At 33.9% G+C, this 23,670-nt stretch overlaps 3 protein-coding genes across 3 annotated transcripts; 1 reads left to right on the plus strand and 2 right to left on the minus strand.

Annotated features, from left to right (window-relative positions):
- Positions 1-89: 89 nt before the first annotated feature.
- LOC145569218 (phosphatidylinositol 4-kinase gamma 4-like) lies at positions 90-3,457 on the minus strand. Its single transcript, XM_081628572.1, has 2 exons — positions 1,296-3,457; positions 90-753 (listed from the first exon to the last, which is right to left on the minus strand). The coding sequence occupies exons 1-2, from the start codon at positions 2,664-2,666 to the stop codon at positions 379-381; spliced, it is 1,746 nt and encodes a 581-aa protein (XP_081484698.1). The 5' UTR covers positions 2,667-3,457; the 3' UTR covers positions 90-378.
- Positions 3,458-10,574: 7,117 nt separating this feature from the next.
- LOC145566873 (uncharacterized) lies at positions 10,575-12,134 on the minus strand. The gene is made up of 2 exons (XM_081626152.1): positions 11,438-12,134; positions 10,575-11,290 (listed from the first exon to the last, which is right to left on the minus strand). The coding sequence occupies exons 1-2, from the start codon at positions 12,132-12,134 to the stop codon at positions 10,575-10,577; spliced, it is 1,413 nt and encodes a 470-aa protein (XP_081482278.1).
- Positions 12,135-15,182: 3,048 nt separating this feature from the next.
- Positions 15,183-22,639, plus strand: LOC145566874 (protein FAR1-RELATED SEQUENCE 5-like). Its single transcript, XM_081626153.1, has 4 exons — positions 15,183-15,270; positions 16,156-17,150; positions 20,175-20,970; positions 22,281-22,639. The coding sequence occupies exons 1-4, from the start codon at positions 15,183-15,185 to the stop codon at positions 22,637-22,639; spliced, it is 2,238 nt and encodes a 745-aa protein (XP_081482279.1).
- The last annotated feature ends 1,031 nt before the right edge of the window (positions 22,640-23,670 follow it).

Here is a 23,670-nt window from a genome sequence, read left to right on the forward strand (position 1 = left end):
GCATGATTTCATTCAATTGGAGCTAGATCAACATAATAACTGAATCATTTTCCTGAAATACAAGGAAAGAGCAAGGTTTAACTATACAAAAACCGCTGCGATTCATTACAGAAATCAGACCTTATATGTTGGGTCTGATAGTTGTCTTATTTCATAATGGCATTCTTCTGTTCTCTGATACAAGTTTAAAATTTATCGCTTCAAAGACCAGAAGCAATAAATAATCTCAAGACAAATAAACATTTCCACAAGGCACGGGGCAATCAGTCCCTCCAAAACTGGACTGCTACAGCTTTCAAACTATACATAACATACAATACAATGATATAGATACTCTGTAGTATTACTTAAAGATGGCTACATAACACATCTCATTAGTTACTTCAGCTCAGCTAGCCGGATATCCATGATTTGGGAAACAGTTTCAAGAAAACCTTCTTCACTCGTTTCAGGAATTGACTGTCGCTGAGCTTCGCTAACAATTTCTTCAATAACAGATTCCCTGGTCAGATTTTCCCGGCACATGATGTTTCCGATGGCAAAAGGGGTCAGGCCTTTCTCTGCTCCTTTCTTCAACAACATCGTGGAGATGCGTAGAGTACGAGCACACTCAATAGGTACATCCCAACCATGAAACTTCAACAAAGCAAGGTCTTGTTCAGCATCAAGTGATTTTATGTACTTAATGGTCTCCGGGGAGAAGGATTGACGGGCTTGTGGCCAGTATAGCCAATCAAATGTGCAATCCTCAAACTGCCAAAAGAAGAAGGCTTGAATTAAAAGGCTCAAACCACATTCATATAATGATGAAGTATTAGTGTGCATGCATGCTATTAATGTACATGGCCATAGGTCAAGCAGAATATAACCAACATCAGATTCATATTGGCAAATGTTATTCACAAGGAACAAATTATAACATGGCAGCCATAAACTTGTAATGTGTTCATAAAGTTGTATTCCAGATTCCACGTAGTAATTCAACTTACCATTAAAAGCACAAGATTATAATGTAAATTTTCTAAGTACTCATGGTTGTATGTTTCCTATTTCCACAATAATTATAGAAACAATGTGCGCAGGTTATCATAATGTATTGTAAATAGCATCGGTTATGACTCACGAGAGATTGTGCATGATACAGTCAAATAAATTCTCTTTTCTTAGTCCAAGAGGGCTTCATCCCATGGAAAATCATTTAGAGTTGTGAATGTTGCAGGTAGGTAAGATGTTTCTAAATAACAAAAGCAAGATATAGAAGCAATGAAAGCGATAGAAGGAAGAAAAAATCTTACACTGTCAGGCAGGCAGTAGCCGTGATCAATTGGGATAAGCTCAATTCGACCATCTTTGGCATTTTTCTTGAAAAGAATATTCCCAGCATGCCTGTCAGCATTGGCCAACCTCAGGTCAAGGACGCTGATCTTGTGAACTTCTTCCACAGGGAAAGCTTGAGGACCAATATCCTCGCAATTACCATCATTCTCCTTGAACATTTGCAAAGATCCAATCTTCACATCATTCGATGTGCATTCAAACCCTTCTGGGTGGTTGAATCCCTTGTGCAAACACCGGACCATTGCAGTAGGAGGCACCCCAGAAAAACCTACTACATCACGAGATGATGAGCGAAGCCCATCCTTTGGATAATCTAGAAGGTAAGCAGCAACTTCTCTCAATGCTCCCTCCCCGACTTTTGTTCCCCTTTTCAGCCCTTCACCATTTTCTGAGATGGGAAGGCCTTGTGGGTTATTGACAGCCATAGGCTCCTCATCAGTGGGCTTGAACACAGCTACAATCTTCTGTCCTGAGGGATCTAGCATGAAATAGGCTCCTCCAGTGCCTTCAGTGGACCTAATTGGTTGTTTACCCTTATCTAAGCCATCAAATGATGAGTTAATTAAGTCCTGTATTGCCGATGTTAATTCAATTTTAGGATTAACAATCACAGGTTCTAACAAAAAATCTCTACTAGGCGCCTTCTTAGATAAAGGACGCAGCTCACCAGATGGTTTCTTGCATTCATCACTTTTATCCCTAGGCCTAATATCCGATGCCACTACTGAAAGTTCAACATCTTTTTCAACCGGAATAGCCCTAACTTTGGCTGATCTCTTAACCAGCAAATGGATAACACCATCATTGGTCTTACTAATATCATTAATTAGCCTCTGATCCTTAAGCTTCTCACCTTGACAAAAGAGTTCTTGATCATTAACATCAACAAATCCCTTTCCTTCCTTAAAGATTCTTTGCTTAAGGTACCCAACATTTCGATACCTATCGACTTGCAACTCGAACTCCTTTCCACAAGCAGTGCTAACTATGATGGCTAGGAGATCAGATAGCTTAAGGACCAAATGCAACACATCCCCACCAGTGACACCATATTCCTTAACTAGGCAATCATTCCGGGCCAACTCCCTACCTCCATACACAAGTTTTTGTTTCTTAACTACAAACCCTTTACAAGTTTGGATCCTGAGTTTAACAGATGCAATCGAATCGGATTCCAAAACCCGAATAGGAATCACAGACCCGGCAACACTAAGATATACTAATATCGACTCGTTCGAGTGCAAATCCACCCGGTTATCAGCATAACCGGGGAAATGCACCATATTTTCGTGAATGGAACTCAAAGCAATACCAGCACCAGCAGACATTGTCCTTAAATTCCCCTTAAATTACACCCCAAGAACCCTTTTTTATTCTTTTTTTTTCCAGCTTTTCTCTTTTAATGAGTATATTTACAACATTAAAAAGATTCTAGCCTAGAACAACAAATTGAACTGGCCTAATTCCTTGAAGACTGGCCAATATAACGAACAAAATTAGATTAAAAATTACCCTATATGAAAAAAGAAGACCCTAATTCTTCAAACAAAACTATGAACAAATTTACATTTTACAGATTAGTAAGAAGAGTTTTATTATATGGCCTTTTTACACACAAGGGCAAAACTAAAAATTATAAATAAAATTAGGTATAACCTTAATTGATTAAGATGGAAGGTAACTGAAGTTTTCAATTGCTAGACCCAGAAAAATCCAACCTACAATCTTAACTATTCTCCCTTCTCTTCGATCAAAAATTAATAATAAAATCAAACCCAGTTGATAATCAACAACAAATCACAAAAAATGAAGCGAAAAATTAATCAAGTAAAAAAATTTGAGCGTTTGAAAGCAGAGGAAATTAATTTTCTGGAAGAGGGAGAAAATGGATTCTTACCAGGGAAAACGGGAAGAATCGAGGAAAAAATGAAGGAGAATGAGGGGATTAAATGGGGGAAAGCAGAGATACCCAGATGTCAGTCAATTAACGAACAATTGAAAAACAGGTAATTTTACCCAGATTAGGATTTGATACATTTTTGGATTGAGAATTTTTGTTGATTCGAAATTGAACGAATTTGTCGCCGAAAATGGAGCTAAGAGAGAGAGAGAGTGAGAGAGAGTATGGGGTAGCCGTTGGCTTTATATGTACAAATTTTGACTGACACACATAATGGAATTTAATTTTGGGCAACGACTAGTGTTAATTTGTTTTTGCCAGGGTGATAATTAACAGCATTTATTTTGACTGGTTAAGGAGGACTCATTGACTCCATAGGTGGAGGATGTAGAGGCTAGCATTTTACATCCAAATGTACCATGGATACTATAAAATATTCGGGAAATTATATACTTTATTTTTTAATACTCGTATCTAAATATAGCATATTAGATCCGGATTAAAGTAGTGATTTGATAATTTAAGACATATTTTAGCACTATTCAATATAAGTAGATCTGTTGTACCTTGTGCGGGTGTATACTTGAGCTGAATCTATAATGAATGCGGAATTAAGTTTTTGCTTACTTGGATATAGTTGAGCACATGAGCTATCAATTTGTGTTAACCCTTTGAAATTCTTAATTAACGCTGATTTAGTATTTAAACTTTATTCAGTCAACATTAAATATTTTTGGCGCATATAAGTATGCCAATAAGTGTTGATGTATGATGATCACATATGCCATCTCACAAATCTCGTGTATTGTTAACAAACTCCAATCCTCTTTGTGAGCATATGAATTGCATGTGCCAATGAGGTAATCAAATTTATGATGGTTTCAGTTGCAGGATATAGTAATTTAATGTTGTCGAAAATGGTGAAACACGGTAACAATCGTCTACACGTTGATCCCTTCGCCTCATTCAATTGCCATTTGTCATCACATACCACTTGATAATTTAAGTAAGTACTTGCATTTTAAAATATCTAAGTCATACTTTTTCTGATAACATTTTATGTCATTAAGAGGCTGCAAATCAATTATACAACTCAAATTAAATAACTCCTTAATTAATTATTAAATTAAACATTAATAGACCACAAAATTTAAAAGCATATTAACACCATTTCATAGATCTAAAAAGCTAAAAGCAAATGGTATAAACAATTTTGAAGATGGTGAACATGTTATATTACACTTTCACTAGAGGAAGTCGGCAATGTGAACATAACTTACATAACTTGTTATTTTACAAGGATATTCAGAATTCCAAGAACTAGTTCTACAATGAAACATTTAAAAACTGCTGTTAAATTAACAAGAGACAAAAGTAAAAGCTTGTATGGGTGCACGATTTTGCTCTACCTTTTCACTGAATATGACACATTATACAATCTCTTTTAAATATCAAAGCCTGCAATCAATTTGAAAGTGAAGTTTTTGCAACTTTTTTAGACTGTTTCTACGATTAACGGTGTTAAAAATTCTGTTAAACTATTTGTATAAAAGTAAACTGTCTAATTGTGAAAAGATCCGTTAATACTCCCGTTGTAAGTTTGTAAACGCTCGTCAACTGTGATACCAAACAGAAGGAGCGGGCTCCCAGACTATGTCCCTTTCCTTTTTAGTTGCATCTACATTTTTGATGCTTGCATTTAAACTGAGAAGCTGAGTGCCTGAGTATTCTCGCTTTCGGAAGATTTCTCGAATGTTTTTTTTTTTTTTCCTTCCTTTTGGTGTTTAGAGAGCAATAAGTATTAGGGTGAGAATCGATCCTAGGTTCTCCTGAAATCGAAAAAAGATGCTCTAACCAATTGAGCTATCCCCCACTCTCATTTCTTGAATGTTGTTAATGAGGAAAAACTTGCATCATAAAGTGATAAATAAACGAATATACTTCGTGTAGTGTTTACGGAAATAATGACTTTAACGTCGTAGGTTTTATAGTATAGTCATCTAAAAACTACTCCGTGATAAATAATGGTCTCTAATTATCAAACAATGCCTTTATATTCTACTCCATCCATATTAAGAACAATAATCACACGCATAATATTACGAGGTTGGCTATTACAAAAATTTGACATATTTATATTATCAATATAAGGAAATTTAAATTATTCGTATAGAAGATATTTGAGATTTTCTAACATGTAGTATGTGTATGATTAATCCTACCGGGAGAAGTATTAGCGCATAGGACCTATGTGCCAATGAAACAAATAGGATGATACTTTTGTAAATAATGGGAACATGAGAAAAAGCAATAATACAAAATTTGATGGTAAAAAGTACCACTAAATGTACCACTGCACCATTAAGGGAGAGAAAAAAAAAATAATAAAAATCCCAAAATGCCCATGTATGTGTTTTTGAAACACATACGCCCTATGAAAAAGGAAATAACTTTTACAAATGATCAATCTTAAACTCTAGGATTTGGAGATGATATGATTTTCAATAGAATATTGATTGTACAAGGAAAAGGAAAGAAGATCTTCTGAATTTTCTGATTATGAAGCAAAAGAATAATAATAATGGTTTAAATAATACTCATAATGCCGTTGCTGGCGGGTGCCCCCAATTAAAGCTTAAATTAGCAACATACAATGAACCAGTATAGTATACATTGCACATACAGTGAACGACGAGGATATCTGGCAATCAAAGCATGGATGTTTGCGCTTTTTGTCATACAATTATCCTTAGACTTTACTCGTAGATATATACTCATCAGCCATTACTCATTACAGTATCAAATATGGACTATACGTCTCTTTATAATATAGAGTATTAAGGTGGATATTTTGAATGACAATTATATGATCTTAGTTTAATATTTCATTCGTTTCTAAATAATTAACACAGTTTTCGTTAAAAAAAAAAAAAAGTAAAATTTAACACATATGTCAATACTAATTTGAGGGCTTATTCACTTGAGCTTAATTTTAATTCAGTTTAACTCTAATCAATTCAGTTCAACAACTAATTTGCTTCTCTCGTAAAATATTTAGTTTAGCTCCAATCAGTTATGTTCAGCTCAGTTCAGTAAATATGAACAGACCCTGAGTCTAAAAATATAATTGGATATTAGTAAACTTTGTAATCATTCAAAAGCGTGCAATTTTGAAATTTGATTCACTCCCTTCCCTAAGGGTTAGGATAATAAAATCCTCTCATTTCTTAATCTAAAATTTTCAACTTAAGATTATTATGACACCTAAAATTAGTAAAAATCTCTCGAAAAATAATCGTCTTTCCTATCTTTTGCCCAATGATTAATTGGACATATGGACTTAAGCTCTCAATTCTTATACAGTAGTTATTTTTTTAATAGAGACATGTTAGTGTAGTCGTGCACTACTATTTTCTGTAACTAATTATAATGCTGACAAGCCTAATTAAATATTAAAGATAAGCAGATAAGCTCATGAAATCCAAACCGACCAAATGTTGAAAATGAATAATAGATGTACATCATCTTTAATCATACAAATTAAATATTAAAGTGTTGTCGGGCGAACATAATTAAACAGATACTCCGTAATATAAATCGCTGATACTGTATGAGTGAATGAGTGATATACTGATATCCTCGGAAGGCATATCAAATGCAAAAGGATATTCGATATTTCCTGGAAAATTGACATTATGTAAGGCAAAAAACGTCTACTTTTGGGCCAGCTAAACTAAGAGGCCTCAGGCCAAAATTTATCTGTATGTTGGTTATGATTGATGTCTAACAATGATGGACACTTAATTAAATGTTTGTTTGGATTATTGATTGTGGCCTTGTGGGTATCCTTGGTCATTGGGTGGGTTGGGTGCGGACGTTCAAGAGTAGACAATCCAGTGACAGCTCAAAGCGAGTTGAATCAATTTGGGTCATAGATGGGCGGGAGAGATTGTTATATACATTTGGGTGCACGGTACACTCGTATAAAATATTTCAGGTGGGCGGACCAATAAACAACTAAGGAAATAGAATAAAGAGAGACATAAGATATGTGAATCTTTTTTTTTTTAAAAAAAAAAAATGTTATGCGGAGATTAAACTATACCCTTAAGTATTTAAAATTTAATGCTTTCAATAAAAAAGTGAAAATGATATACATAGCCCTTAGGGCTAAGGGTTATATATATAAACATTAAAAACACTCTTAAAAATTGTACAAATTTAGAAAATGACAAAAAATACACTAATTACGCTCATATCCGTAGCAACCTGGCATTATCCTTTAAAATTTAAAATTATCTTCTTTTTTTTTTTTTTTTAATATATGAATTAGGCTATTGTTTTGGGCCTATATCAACCTTATCCAATACATTGTCCATTTATAGTCTTTTTTTTAACGCAAAAGGGGTACTTTAAATTAGATTAAGATGGTATTAACAAACAATCTAGCAAAAGATAGATAATCTGAGCGCATGTGTAGCAACTCATAATTATCTAAAACAACCTTATAGCTATCAGAAAGTACTAAGATTAGAGTAATTAAGTACAGGACAGAAATTAAAATAACAGTAAGAACTGAGTTATAAATAGTAGCAGCAGACAACACAGATTGAACAAAAGGTGTTGAGGCAGAAGAGCAGGAAATCAGATTAGGCTGCCTGTGGGTTGGGAATCTCCGATGCATAAGCTTCATAGACTGAAGGTGGTGGATAGTTGTAAGGAACCCTTTCACCCACCTTATACTTAGTTCTTCCCATCGTGGCTAAAATATCAGCAACTAAGTTACAAGATCTGTCAGCATGAAAGACAGAAACAGTCCAGTTTCTCTCAAGCAGAGAAGCAACATCCCTGATAATATTACCCAAGTCATTGTCTTCAAAAGATTTAGGGTCTTGCAGCATTTTAGAGAGAGCTTGAGCATCAGTTTCTAATTCTAACTGTTTGATATCCTTGCTCCAAGCAGTGAGCAAACCTTCCCTGATGGCAAGGAGTTCAGCAGCAGCTGCAGACATAGCATTGAACCTCATGGAAAAACCAACCATCCATATACCCTTATCAGATCTAATAACACCTCCTCCTCCTGCATTATCAAAGTTCATCCAGGACCCATCTGTATTGAGCTTGCAAAAGCCTTGGTGAGGTGGAGCCCATTTCCTAGGTGAAGAGGTAACTGTAGAAGAGGAAGGTCTATCTACATTTCCCTGTGTTAAAGCCAGAGTATAATTGTAATCCACAAAAAACTTATTATATGTGGATTGAATAAAGATCATTTTCTGCTCAAAAATTGCCATATTTCTGGTATTCCATATGTGCCAAATTGCCACAGCAAAAAAAGTTTTCCATTTTGAAGTGTTAGTCAAATTAAAATGCAACCAATCAGAGAGAGAAGTATTATAAAACTTTTGAAGATCAATGTTTAGATGACCAAAGTTTGTAAATATCAAGGACCAAAAGGCACTAGAATTGGGGCAATCCCTAAAGATATGAATTGAATCTTCTATAGGTGCCTCACATCTTGTACAAATGGGGTCAAAAAATCTCATCTTTCTCCCTAGAACAGCACCACTTGGTAAAATATCCCTAATAAGGTTCCATAGGAGCATTTTATACTTATATGGGACTTTAATTTTCCACATGTTTTTCCAACCAAAACTAGAGAGGAAGGAAGTGTTTAAAAAACAAGTAGGAGAGGTAGAGTGATAAGCTGATTTTATAGTGAATTTACCCGACTTATCTAGACTCCAAAGTAAACGGTCTGAAACTTGGACAAGCTTAGGAAGAGGATGAGCTAGAATTAAGGAGCAAATAGAGGAAGGAATAATATGAGCAACACTGTCAAGATTCCATTCATTATTTCTAATAATATCAGAGACTCTCCAATGACCTTTAGAGTTAGGAATGGTAAGGTTAGGAATGAGATAAAGAGGAAAATCTCCAATCCAATGATGAAACCAAAGGGAAGTGTCCTTCCCATCTCCTATATTAATGATGATACCTTTTTTTAGAATATCTCTTCCTTTTAAAATATCCTTCCAAATGATAGAATCGGTTTGTTTAACATTGTAGTCCATAAAGTTGGAATATTTTAAGTAATTCTTAGTCATGATTTTTACCCATAATTTGTTTGGATTAGTTAAGATTTTCCATCCAAGTTTAGCCATAAAAGATAAGTTCCACCTTTTTAAATCTCTAATTCCCAAACCTCCTTTGGCCATAGGATAGCAAACAACATTCCAGTTTGTTCTAGGGATGTATTTTGAACGATTAACCCTATTCCAAAGGAATTGTTTACACTTTTTTTGGAGATCATTGATTACCCCATTAGGAAGGATATTGGTTTGCATAGAGTAGACAGGGTAGGAATTTAGGACAGATTTAATAAGAGTGCACCTTCCGGCCGTATTTAGAAGTTTAGCTTGCCACCCCCTAATCCTAGAGCAAGTCTTATCCAAGAGAGGGAAATAATCAAGATTGTTTAAACGTTTGTGAGAAATAATAATCCCAAGATACTTACCAAAGTTAGTAGTATTGGTGATGTTACAAATCTCACAAATAGACTTTCTAACATTATAGTCCATCTTCCTAGGGAAGATGGCCGAAGATTTTAGGATATTAATAGATAAACCTGAGATTTGTTTAAAATGATCAAGAACATCCATCATAACCCGGATATTAGAAGAGTCAGCCTTACCAAAAAGAAACACATCATCGGCATAAAGAAGATGGGAAATGTTAATGTCTTTTGCAATTTTCATAGGCTTCCAATCCCCAGAATTAACCTTTGATTGAATCATATTGGACAACCTATCTAAACATAAAACAAAAATATAAGGAGAAAGAGGATCTCCTTGACGGATACCTCTGGAGGGAGTAAAAGATTCAGTAATCTCACCATTCCAAAGAAGAGAAATAGAAGGGGTGCAAATACAACTAAGGATAAGATTAACAATATTAGAAGGGATATTGATACTAAGAAGAGTATCTTTAATGAAATCCCATTCCAAACTATCAAAAGCCTTAGATAAGTCGATTTTTAAAGCCATCAAGTTTGCCTTTTTAGAAGCTTTATTAAAATGATGAGCTACTTCTTTAATAATAATAACATTTTCCTCGATAGATATATTAGGAATAAAACTCGATTGAAAGGGGCTTATAAGATCATCCATAATAGGTTTTAGACGATTAGAGATGCACTTGGTTATCAATTTATAAATCGAATTACATAAACCAATAGGCCTAAAATCTTTCATAGTAATAGGACTATCACATTTTGGAATTAGAGAGATATAGGAATCATTTATAGAAGAAGGGATAGTCCCTTTAGTGAAACAATCAGCTATAAGACTAGTGATGGAGTGGCTAAGAGAAGACCAATGTTTCTGAAGGAAAATGGGCTGAATTCCATCAGGTGTCCTGGAGATTTGATAGGGTCCATTTGAAACAGAAGCCTCTTAATTTCAGCAGCATTGGGAGGGAGACTAAAACTGGGGTTAGAACAAGTAGGATGAATTTTTGGAAAAGAGTAAGAGGAAAGCAAGGTATTATTAACATGAGTGCTTTTGAAAACATCTAAGTAATAAGACCTAGCCATAGATTTTAAAACATTAACATCTGTAATCCAGACACCTTCACTATTTTGAAGAGTTAACACTTTCCCCCTAGTTTTCTTGATATTAGCCACTAAATGGAAATACCTAGTATTACAATCAGCATATTTCCTCCAACCAAGACCACATTTTTGAGCCCAAATGATTCTTTCAATTTTAAAAATATGATTAAGATCAAAAAGCAACTCTTTTTCCAGATTTGATAAAAAGTAAGAAAACTTTTTAGCTAGGGCAATTTGGATACCATCAATTCTAGCAATTAATCTTTTCTTTTTATTAGCAATATTACCAAAAATGTCATGATTCCACGGCTTAATTTTCATTAAAAATTCATTTCTTCCTTTAACAAAGTCATGATTATGAAGCTCCCAATTATGCACAAAAAAACTATTAAAATCAGGATGTTCCAACCATGCAGCTTTACATCTAAAAGGATAAGGTCCCCCTTTGCATTTATTAAATAAAAAAATTAAAATAGGACAATGATCTGAATGAGTTCTGGCAAGGTGAGTTACCTGAGTGTTTGGGTAGATGTTTAGCTAGCTCGGGTTCCCCATTGCCTTGTCCAAACGTTCCTGAATTAATTTAAGACCTTCCCTAGCATTATGCCAGGTGAAAGGATTGCCAGAGAATCCCAAATCAACCAAACAAGCCGCATCCGCAAGCTTGTTCAAGTCTGAACATTGAGTCTGTTTGAATTTTTGACCCCCTGATTTTTCAGATTGACTTGTAACCTCGTTCAAGTCCCCTAAAAATAACCAAGGTGTGTTATCAGGAGGAAGACAAGATCTCATCTCAGTCAAAAGTTTGTGCCTTTCAGATGGAGAAGATGGTGCATGAACAGCAGTAAGAAGCACTTCTTTACTTTCTGGTGAGAATTTAAATAGTGCATGAAAATAATTCCTGGTAATACCCTCTTGGTATTGAATGAGCTCAATGCTACTTTTGTACATAAGCCAAATTCCACCACGTAAACCATTAGGATTGATAAACTCAAAAGCATCGAAACCAAGCAGATTAGCAACATCTTTAGCACGAGTACCATCACTTTTAGTTTCTAAAAGTATAAAGATACTTGGTTTGTGAGCAGCAATTACCTCCCATGCATGTGGAATAAACTCATTCCTAGTAGCACCACGTACATTCCATAAAACAATCTTCATGTCTAAATCAGGAAAAGGCGGAGCTGGCTTACCACCACAAAAGAGGGGATCGAATTTATCCCATTCCTTCCATGACGTTGTCCGATCCATCAGGACAATGTCGTGCATCTTCAATGGAATTATCATGGAGTCTAACTCCCTGATTGTGTTCTTTGTCTCCCAAAAGTTGACTTCGACTTGCACACCCACCACTCCCTTTCTAATTCTGAATATTTTCATATGGTGTTCTGGATCTTCGAGGTCTTGTTCGCTGTTTGCCGACGAGAGAATGATTACTGGTGGATTGGGAGGAGGTGGGATAAGAGGATGGTTGGGGTAAGACGGACATGCAACTTGCTGTTGATACCAAGGGCGAAGAGTTGGCTATGGATTGATCACCGGTGGCGGTGACGGCGGGGTTTGGGGTAATTGTTGGTTCATTAGCTTGGTTATTTGGAGTAGGGTATTGTACATTAATTCGATCTTCGCCGGAGTTGGCGGAGATTCGATCGATGACCATAGAAGAGGAGAGAGAGATGGTGGAGTTTGAGCAATCTCCCTAATCTGAGCTGGTGTCATTGAATTGTTGAACGGAAAGTTCTGAGCTGGAACAGGGGGGGTCGGAAATGGGTTGAAAGGCATTCTCATTGAAATTGGTTGAGCTGGGGTGACAGGGAGCCCCTGAAGAGGTCGGAGGCGAGGAGATGAAAGGGGGTTTTGGTGGGGTGGCAGGAGTATCGGCGATGACGGAGAACCCCGGCGGGAAATCCTCACAGATCTCCGCGGTGGGCGAATTGGGGTGATTTTCTGTTTGTTTTTCTCCATGCAAATATTGTCCATTTATAGTCATGTCCAAGAAAAGCCTATTTTACATTGACCAAACGACCCAACTTGAAATAAGGCGTACTCTATAAGGCTATAAGTATAGGGAGCAATGGCTGTTTTTTTGTTTTATTTTTATTTATTACGTAGTATTATACTACGTTCTTCACAACACCTGCTTAGGAGTGGAAAACCAATCAATGTTCTTCTCAAACCATTAAATCCAATATTACCATAATCATATTTCGAATTTGGTAAAAATGGAGTTTGTAACCAATTCATAGATTCACCAAGTCCTTCCCCTTCTCAAGGAAAAGTAAAGAGTCATGTTCACCTTGAGTTTCAATATCCTTGTTCAAATTGCCATCCCCTTTTATCATTTTTTTTTACTACCACAGGTCGAGTTGAAATGCAATCAACTAGTATAAGCTTGTTTACACAGAAAATAAAGGAAAATAATTCTACCACACAACCCAAAAAAACTGAAAGTAAACTAAGACAATAATCACAATCATGCATGACTGATATAGTATGAAATCTTCACAGTGAAAGGTAATAACGTTTTTATGGAACTTGTAAATTGTAGAGAAATTCAAAAATAGGATGTCATGCCAATATCGGACCAACAATTTAACCTTGTTTTCTTGTAGCAATTCTGAAAATAATACCCATGACAAGTCATATACACTTAACTCTACATTTTGTAATGTTTGCTTAATTCCGCATTATATTCATGACTTGAATTAGACAGGGAGGTAACGAAAAGTAGAGCAGCGAGAGTTGAGATGATAGTATTGGGAAGAAAAAGGAGTGACAAGCACCTCTTTAGAGTGATTTACGTTGACTTTGAATTGGACAACATGAACATGGGTAGTGGGGGAAGAGTCTACCACATCAAGGGAGGAAGCGACCAAGCATAGCAAGCCATTGCCCCGATGTAGTAAATGATTATATCGATAATGGAGATAAAATTTACAGTCGCCATGAATGGCCTCAGCCTCAGGGGACAGTCGAACATTCAACCATTGTTTGGTTTCTGTCCTATAAAGTCTTGAACCACACATTCCCATCGATCCAAACTCGGATAGTAGGCATACATCGTTGAGATATTGTTGAAGCATGCGATCATTCTGTTGTTCTTGTAATCCGCCAAAATTGGATGCTCCATCAGTGTAGGGTGGTTGAGAGCCTCCTCGCCCTTATCCCCACCGACAGTGTTGCCGTTTCCGTTGCCGTGTGATGGCGGGAATGGAGGCGACTTCAAGCGACGCCACTCGTTGGTTTCAGGATCGAAAACCTCGCAAATAAAAAGAGAATTTAGGGTTTGAAAAAACATACATCTTCCCACCAAACGTGATGACAGACATTGGCAGCAACGGATCTTCCCCAAGGTTAACTAGCCTCCAACCTTGCAGAGGTTTCGTCAGATCTAGGCAATAAGATGTATATAAGCCCTTTAGTTGCTGAATCATCTTCCTCCTACCTTTCCTAGTTTTTGGGGTTGGGGTTGGGGTTGGGGTTGGTTTCGGCTTAGTGGTTTCATTATAATCCCGAGTACCTTTCCTACCTACACAGCGATTCTCAAAAGTATAAAGTCGAGATCCCACAGCAGCCATGGAAGGCATTGTACCACAATCTAGCGCGGTACTAGGAAGTGATGAAACTTCACCACTGATGAGATCCAAAACGTAGTAAACTATATCCCAACTTTGACCAGATTTATATTGAGTATATACACTGTCGCTTGCTTTTATGTCCTTCATCAACAAGCCCCCTACTATTATCTTATTCTTCAATAATCTTCTCTTTTCCACCACCATTTTTTCCCTCTTCTCGAAAGCCCTTTCTCTTATTGCGGCCAAATCAGATAAATAAAACCATTAACCCTAGGAGAGAGAAAGCCTTAAGAGGGAAGGAAATTTTAGGTTATCTGAGTCGTGGTGCGTTGGGCCATTGCTTGTGAGATTTTCCAAATGGTACCACTAATTTTTAGGCCTTTTCAAATAGCTCCCTTATTTTATCTTTTTTTTTTTAGGGAAAAAAAAAGTATTATTATAGTAATTGTTACAATAAACCAACTTAATTAAACATTGAAAGCGTTTTGTGTGAGACTGGACTCATGTGAGACTGGGCTCTTAATCAAAAGGACGCGGGCCTGAGATACCCGATCAAAGCCCGCGCCCAATTTTATATAATGTGTGAATTTTTTATCATTTATCTTTTTTCTCAAACATCGAGCGCCGTCATTTTCAGAGCATTCAAACCTTCAAATTGCGAACGCATTAATTTCGCGAAACTTACTAACAACTCCTTCATTTACTCAAATTTCAGAGCATTCAAATCTTCAAATTTCAGAAAATTCAAATCAAAAAAATGGAGAAATCAAACAACATAATGATGATTGAAGAAGAATCTGATTCACCTATAGAATCAATTTCAATCTCAATTACTGCCGAAAAAGGTACAATTTATTTCAATTTAATTTCAAAATTTCAGATCGTATTTAATTTCAGATTATACTTAATTTGCATGCAATGTTAATTTAATTTTAGATCACATTTAATTTCGAGTTAATTTCGACTTATAATTTGCAACTCAGGCTAATTTCTTTTCAGATTGTTGTTAATTTCGATTTATAATGAATGAATGCAACATATAATGTAATTATAGAAGAGAACACCAATCAAGAAAGAAATGATGAAGAAAGAGATGAAGATGCTGCAAATATAATAGGTATGTTTGTTTGAAAATTAAAAATATTAGCAGATTTATGCAGTGTTAAAATAATCTAAGTCCTGACTAAAGCATACCAATTCATGAGCAATATTATATTAAACCTGATGAAAAATAATTAGATTCCTGAGTAATACCTAACATAAATTGTCTAATTCCTCATTAAAACATGCAAATTCCTGAGACTTTGACTTTCATAAAACAGTTTAATTCCTGAGAAAAAATATTTCAATGCTTACAAAAACAGAGTAATACCTGACATATATAAAGTAATTCCTGACTAAAAGATAAATGAAGAACAATGCGTTTAGGGTAAGAATAAATGACTATCAATCAACTATATTAAATATTTTACAAACTCAAGCAACTAATAATTAAATGCTCTGTAATTATAAAGATGTTGTTGCTGAAAATAAAATTCCTGAAAACAGAGTAATACCTGACATGTATAATGTAATTTCTGACTGTATATCTTTAATTCCTTACAAACTATCTGAAGTGATATATTTCTTGAGTTAAATATTCTAATTCCTGACTGAAATTTTATAATTTCTTACACCAAAAATATTTTAATTCTTCAATTTTTTGTAATTTATATTAACTTTTGCTGCAGATTATTACAAATATGACAAGGATGAAAACATAAGTAGATGTTTAGCAGGTTATACTGTATCACACTATAATGATGAATATTTTTTATACAAAGCTCATACAAGATATGTTGGTTTTAGCGTCAGAAAATCAACAAAGAGAAGAGATAATAATGATTCACTGTATGAGTTTTATTTTAGATGTTCTAAGGAAGGACAGACGAAGGGTAAAATGAAGATTGCAGGTGAACAAAATTCAGTAGAAATACCTATATTGGGTAAAACTGATGAAAGAAAGAGAAAAGAAAGGGAAGTAAATGAGACAAGAACTGGATGCAAAGCTCATATTCGTTTCAAGAAAAATGCAGAAGGTAGATTTACTGTTCTTACACATGAGTTGGAACATAATCATGAATTGGTAATAACAGTTCAACGACATCATCTAAGATCAGAAAGGCAAATATCAGCTCCAATGGGTGAGCTAATTGAGAGCATGATTGAGAGTGGTATTCAACCAATGGATGCTTATAATTATATAAGAAATGAAGTTGGAGGAGAAGAATGTGTAGGTCATACTAAGAGAGATCACCTTAACTATGTATCAAGGGTGAAAATGAGTATGGTTGAAGGTGGAGACATGCAGAATGTATTAGACACCCTTCAAGAAAGAGCAGATCAAGATCCTTCATTCTTTTATAAACTGAAATTTGGAGAAGAAAATAATGTTGTGAGCTATTTTTGGCGTGACTCTCAAATGCTTGAAGATTTCAAAGCTTATGGTGATGTTTTAATCTTCGATACAACATACAGAACAAACAAATATGGGTTGATATGTGCTCCATTTGTTGGTATAAACAATCACTGGAGAACAACAATGTTTGGATGTGCATTCATAACTGATGAAAAGACTGAAACATTTGTTTGGTTGCTTTCAATTTTCAAAAAGTCAATGTGTGGAATTGAACCAAAATCAATTTTCACTGATCAAGATCTTGCAATGAGCAACGCCATACCAGAGGTAAGCAGTTTTAGCTTCATAATATTTGTGTTGTATAATTTAATACGTGATTTGTATTCTATAATTTAATTCCTGACAAAAATAATATAATTCCTATGAAAAAAATGCAATAACTGACTAAGATATTAATGATAGATTTAAATTTATTAATTCCTGACTTCAAACTTTTAATCATGATGAAGGCAATCTTATTCCTGTTAAATAAGTTTTATATCCTGACAAAAGTAATCTCATACCTGAATGACACTATTTTATCATCAATTTAAAATGTATTTACTTGCAAACTAAAATCGACGAATGCCTAACATAAAAGAAATTATAACCAAATTATATCTGACTAATAATATCTAATTCTTATTTAAAAATATTAAATCCAAAACTCTAATTATTCACAACCAATCTAAATAAACTCTAAAACTATTTAATTACTGACTAAAATATAGTTATAGCTGACAAAAATAGATTAATACCTGACAAGAATTATTTAATATCTGACTATAAAATACTAATATCTGACTTAAATATTATAATCTTTAACAGAACAACAAAAATAAATTCTGACAAATATAATTTAACTCTTGCCCTAAATAATCTAATACCTGAAGAAAAAGATAATAATCCTGAAATAAATAATATTATTTCTGATTAAAAATATATATTTAATTACAAAAATAATTTAATTTCTGATAAAATTAGTATAATTCCTGACTAAATTGTACTTATTCCTGTTTATATTCATATAATTTCTGACTGAAAGAATTTTATTCCTGGTTGAGGTAAGTTTTTCCATTCATCAGAATTATGTAACAAAAAAGAATAAACAATAAAAAGATACAGAATATAAACCAAAACCAAAATTAAGTCAAAATCAGTATTTCAATTTCTTCATTTCATTAATGATTGTCAAATAAGTACATTAACACTTTGTCATACTACTGACATTGCCTTACAAAAGCAAAAGAACAATGTCATACTAAACTATGACAAGAGCAAAAAATTCCATGCATTAATTACTTAGAGTCAGTTACTATACAAAAGACTGCCCTGTAGTTAAGCAAAAACCAACTAACAGGGTAATTAACCTAGCACTATCTACATCACTACTCTAGCCTAATCTTCTTCTGCTGCCCACCAGGTTGAATAGCTTCCTCCCTTTTCCTTTTCTTACTCCACATGTCTTCCTCATCCCTAAATAGCCATCGCAAACCATCCAGAAACTCAGCCCAATCCTGAACCATTGAATTATGAAAGCCATACCCATTATGCCTCATAATATCAGTTGCAATCCACCACCTTTCACTGGCATGTCTAGCTCTAACAACATTAGGAATCCAGGCTTTCCAAAACCACAGATCATTCCAATGCTTACACACACAATTGCACATCGCTTGGGCTCGAGGGGTGCACTTAAGAAAGGTATACATACATAAGATTTCAGGAACAGATAAAGCATGTGGGGCATCCTCTAGAGCAGCCATGTAATGAGGGTCGTCTACTGGGTCCATTCACCCTAACAAAACACCCAATAATCTTGGTGTTAACACAACCACAATTTAAAATAATTCAAACCAAAAAATGCTCACTTTTAAAAAATACTAACAATGAACATCAACCAATTCCTGATTCTAATACCTGACTACATACAACGTTACAGGAGATGAATTATCTAATACCTGAGTAAAGCAAATAATTCCTGAAAAATAATATCTAATTCCTGATTGTAATAATCTAATTCCTGAATAAATATTGTAATGTTTGATTCCTGAAGAAAATATTGTTATGCCTGACAAAAATAAATTAATACCTGACATAAGTTATCTAATATCTGACTATGAAATAATTATATATAAGTTAGATGTTATAATCCCTTACTAAAACATCAACCAATGAACATCAACCAATTCTAAGCATCAAATTACTTGAGTAACAAAGCCGAAAATTCTATCAGAACTAACAAAATACATATATTCCACACATTATAACAGTTTTTGTATGACTACAGAAAAAAAAAACTGATGATCAACATAGCACTCCAAACCCTAGAATACCAATAATATTTTCAACTTAATTTTAATTAAAAAACAATAAAAATAATAGAGAAAACAATATACCTTGCAATTTTGTGGAATTCGAATAGAAATTGAATAAGAAAATACTAAATCGCCTTTGTTGAAGCTCTGGAGATGGATGGTTTTTTTAAAGTACAGAAGAAAAATATGAAAGGGTGGATAGATTTTTTGGAAAAAATGATTTTTATAATACTCAATTAACTTAAATCAATTATTTTTGTGCGCTTCCCTAAGTAATTTTATTCTCAATCAATCAATTCATCATTTCCTGGCTGTTAATTTGACCACGTATTTTATTTAGCCCTAATATAAAATATTGTAATATAAGGAATTTAGTTTAATTTAATTTCTGACAAAAATAAACGATTACATGAGAGTTTAAATCTAATTCCCGACTAAAATATACTAATTTTCACCAAAAACTATTTAAGCCTGACTATCATAATTTAATACCTGAAAAAAAAAAACAAACATACCAATTTAAACTCAAAAAAATATGAAAAAATATACACTAACAAAAAAAATAAAATTAAAGTACGATACAAAATATTCACATCATGAATTGACTATTTAATATCTAATAATATCTTATATAAGGTATCTAATATCTGACTAAAACTTGTTAATTTATGACTTTTAGAATGTTATGCCTGACTAAAATACACCAATACCTTCGATGAATTATCTAATATCTGACTATAGCGTGCTAATTCCTGGCTAATAATACCTAAAATACCTGACATGAATTATCTAATATATGACTATAAAATACTAATATCTAAGTATTAAAATCCCTTTCAAAAATACAACACCTAACTTAGATTCACTAATTCATGACTAAAAATTTCTAATTCCTGATCAATATAATTTAATTCCTGATCATAATAATCATATTTCTGATATAAAAATGTTAAAAAGTGAAGAAAATAATCAAATTGTTCTATTATTATTGCAGGTGTATCCAAATTCAAGACATAGACTGTGTCTATGGCATTTGCAAAAGAATTTTGTATCACACTTTGGAACTCTAAAAAACAATCCTGAATTCAAAAATATGTTTCACAAGTGCTTAAGTGGCTGTGATTCAGAATCTGAATTTGAAGATTGCTGGAACAAGATGGTTCAAAAGCATGGATTAGAAAAAAAAGAATGGTTTGATAGGTTATTTGGGCTACGAGAAAAATGGTGCACAGCATTGAGCAAGGATATTTTCTCTGCTGGAATTCTTTCGTCTCAAAGAGTAGAAGTAACAAACAGAGCAATTTCATTTAAGGCAAACAGAACCACTAAACTATTGGAGTTCTTTCACATATTTGAAGCTACTGTGAGAAGATGGAGAAGCACTGAAAAGAGTGACAACTTCAGATGCACTACTGAAAAACCAAAAACAACAACAAAAATATTAAAACATGCTGCTGAAGTTTATACTCTAAACTTATACAAGGATTTTAAGTTGGAATTTGACACAAGTCTAGGAGCATATGCAAGAGAAAAGCCAACTTCAATGCATTATGTCAAATTCTTTGATGTTTCTCTTGAAGAAGATTATAAGCACACTTATCAAGTCACATATCACTGTCAAAACAATGAGTTTTTGTGTTCTTGTATGTGCTTCACAGAAACCGGATTGCTGTGCTTTCACATCCTTAAGATAATGCAAATGTACAGCATACATGCTATACCAGAGAGATACATTCTGAAACGTTGGACAAAGCTTGCTAAATCAATGATATGGGATGAGAATGAATCAGGTACGTACATACTTTGTTTTTTTAAAATTTATTATTTGTTAATTTAATATAAAATAAAAGTATTATTATTCCTAATTATAAGAACTTATTCCTGACAAATATTATATTATTCCTAACAAACATAATCTTATACCTGATACAAATATTATTATTTCTGATAAATATAAACTTATTTATTACAAACATAATCTTAAGAGAAAAACTTATACATTAATACCATTTTCGGCTTCAGTAGGAACCCTCTCATTACCATCAGCATTAAAAACTCTAATGTAAAAATTTGAATCATTATCATGATAAACATCTAGTCTTTCTCCTTCAACAATATTATTGCATGATACAAAGCTTGTCCATGCGTCATCAATAAAACAACCACCACATGTTCCTGTATTTTGTGGTACGCTTAACACTCTAACCTCCCAAAATCTGCCATTATTCCCACGATAGACTCTAACTGGACCTCTGAATTTTAAAAGAAAACCTTTCCAATCTGCAGGAAGTGGCTGAAATTAAAAAAAAAAACACACAAAAAAGGATGAAAACATTAAATATTTACTAAGCCACAAAACAAATGTATAAGTATAAAGTTTAATGTATTTACCAAACTAAGCCGATAAGTTGATCTGAACTTAACCGAACATTTTGCCAAATTTTCATAGCAATCAGCCATTATCTTCAAGATTGTGTAAAAGATCAAAAATATAACTTAAAGCAAATTTAATGATATATGAGTCAACCTTATATAGAAACAATAGAGGTTGTTAATTTAAGTCTTTTTATAGGAAAAACTTGATTTAAACAGCCTTTAAATAGAAAACAGTTATGTATGAACAGCAATAATTAACATGTAATTTAACAGAAGAAATTTTGACTTTTGTCTGTTTTTTATGACTTTTTCATGATGCAATAAATTACTTAGAAATGATATGACTTTTTCAGTTTTTTCAGATTTGTATGACTTTTTCAAGTTGCAATTATATTCTTTTTTCAGTTTTATATGACTTTTCATGACTTTAGTTAAATTTGTATGACTTTTTCATAATGAAATATATTAAATTTTCAGATTTTTATAACTTTTCATGATGCAAAAACACTTATGGCTCAAGGAGAAAACAATATTGTTATTCCTGACGAAACATATCTTATTCCTGACCAAACTTATTTTATTCCTGACATTATAATTTTATTCCTGATATATTATTGTATTTACTGACAATTACAATATTATTCCTAATATTTATATATTTATTCCTGACTAATATTATCTTATGACAAAAATGTAGTAATCTTTTTTTTTTATTTGATTTTAGGAAATGCAACTACGGATCATTCATTAATAAACACTCCTTGGAGGCAATCAATAACAAAGAATTTCTACAACCTTGTAACAATATGTCAAGGGGACGAAGAAGCAACAAAATTATGTGACGTTGCTTTGGAACAAATGTACAAATCTGTAAGAAAAATGTTCCAAACAAATGAAGAAAAAATTCGTGAGCTTGATGAAGAACAAGAGAGAAGGGATGCTGTAAAAGATCCAAAACGACCAAAAATAAAAAGAAGGCCAAAGAAAAACAAAAGAATTAGTGGACATTTTGAAAGAAGAAGTACAACAACTAGAGATCTAAATGAGTTTGGTACAAAAACTCCAAATCCACAACTCATTTAATATTGAGACATTCATCAAATAATTTTTATTCATTAAAAATATTTGTAAAAAATATTATATTTTCTTCAGTTATATTTGTATTTTGATATTTTATATTTATAATCAAAATTAAGTTTTGATAAATTTTATTATTCCTGACAGAATTATTCTAATTTCTGAAAAAAAATCATACTATTCCTGACTAATATTATTCAAGACAAGCTAATTGGCATATGTATGATTTATCACAGAAGAATAAGCTAATTTCTGATAGAAAAATTACAATTCCTGACAAACTAATTGTAAATCCTGTTATTATCAAATTACAATATAATAATCAGATATGGTAAAAATCTCTTATTTTTTTGAATACTATGTCCTAACTGTCTTTTGTTTTTCCTGATAAAATTAATCTAACTTATGCAAAAACAAGCATATATGCCTGACTGATAATTTTAAAAAATATATACATATATAAATGATGTGTTCATTATATATATATATTTATCCTCGTCCCTTGGTCGTAATTAGTAGTGTTTTTGGCTCCTACGAGCCACTTTTATTACTAATTTGTGTTTTCCAGTGCTTTGGTAGTTTTGCTTGAGTTTTGTAGGAATTTGCGTACTTGGAGCATTTTCCCGGGTTTTTCGAGGAGCATCTACAAGTATTGAAAGACCGCGACCACGTTCGATAGCCCAAGACCGATTGGAGGTAGCAAATCGGTGACTAAGGGCTCAGTTTTGGAGATATGAGGCGTTTGGGCCAAGTTGGAGAGCCCAAGGAAGAGCCTCGAGGCCCAAGGAGCCTCGCCCGGACCACCAGAGCACCGCCCAAAGGCGCGCCCGGCCGGGCGGGGCGGAGCAGCACCATGAAGGGTCCCGCGCCCGGAGCTCGCACCCGACCGGGCGCGAGAAGACATCTGAGGGAAGGAGGCGGGCCCGGTCGGGCGAGCCACTGCCCGACCGGGCGCGAGAAAGCATTTGAAGAGGAAAAAAAGGCGGGCCCGGTCGGGCGAGCCCTTGCCCGACCGGGCGCGTGTAGAATTAGGGAGT

Source organism: Chenopodium album, chromosome 11 (genome assembly GCF_948465745.1).
Source record: "Chenopodium album chromosome 11, dcCheAlbu1.1, whole genome shotgun sequence".
Classification (NCBI taxonomy): domain Eukaryota; kingdom Viridiplantae; phylum Streptophyta; class Magnoliopsida; order Caryophyllales; family Amaranthaceae; genus Chenopodium; species Chenopodium album.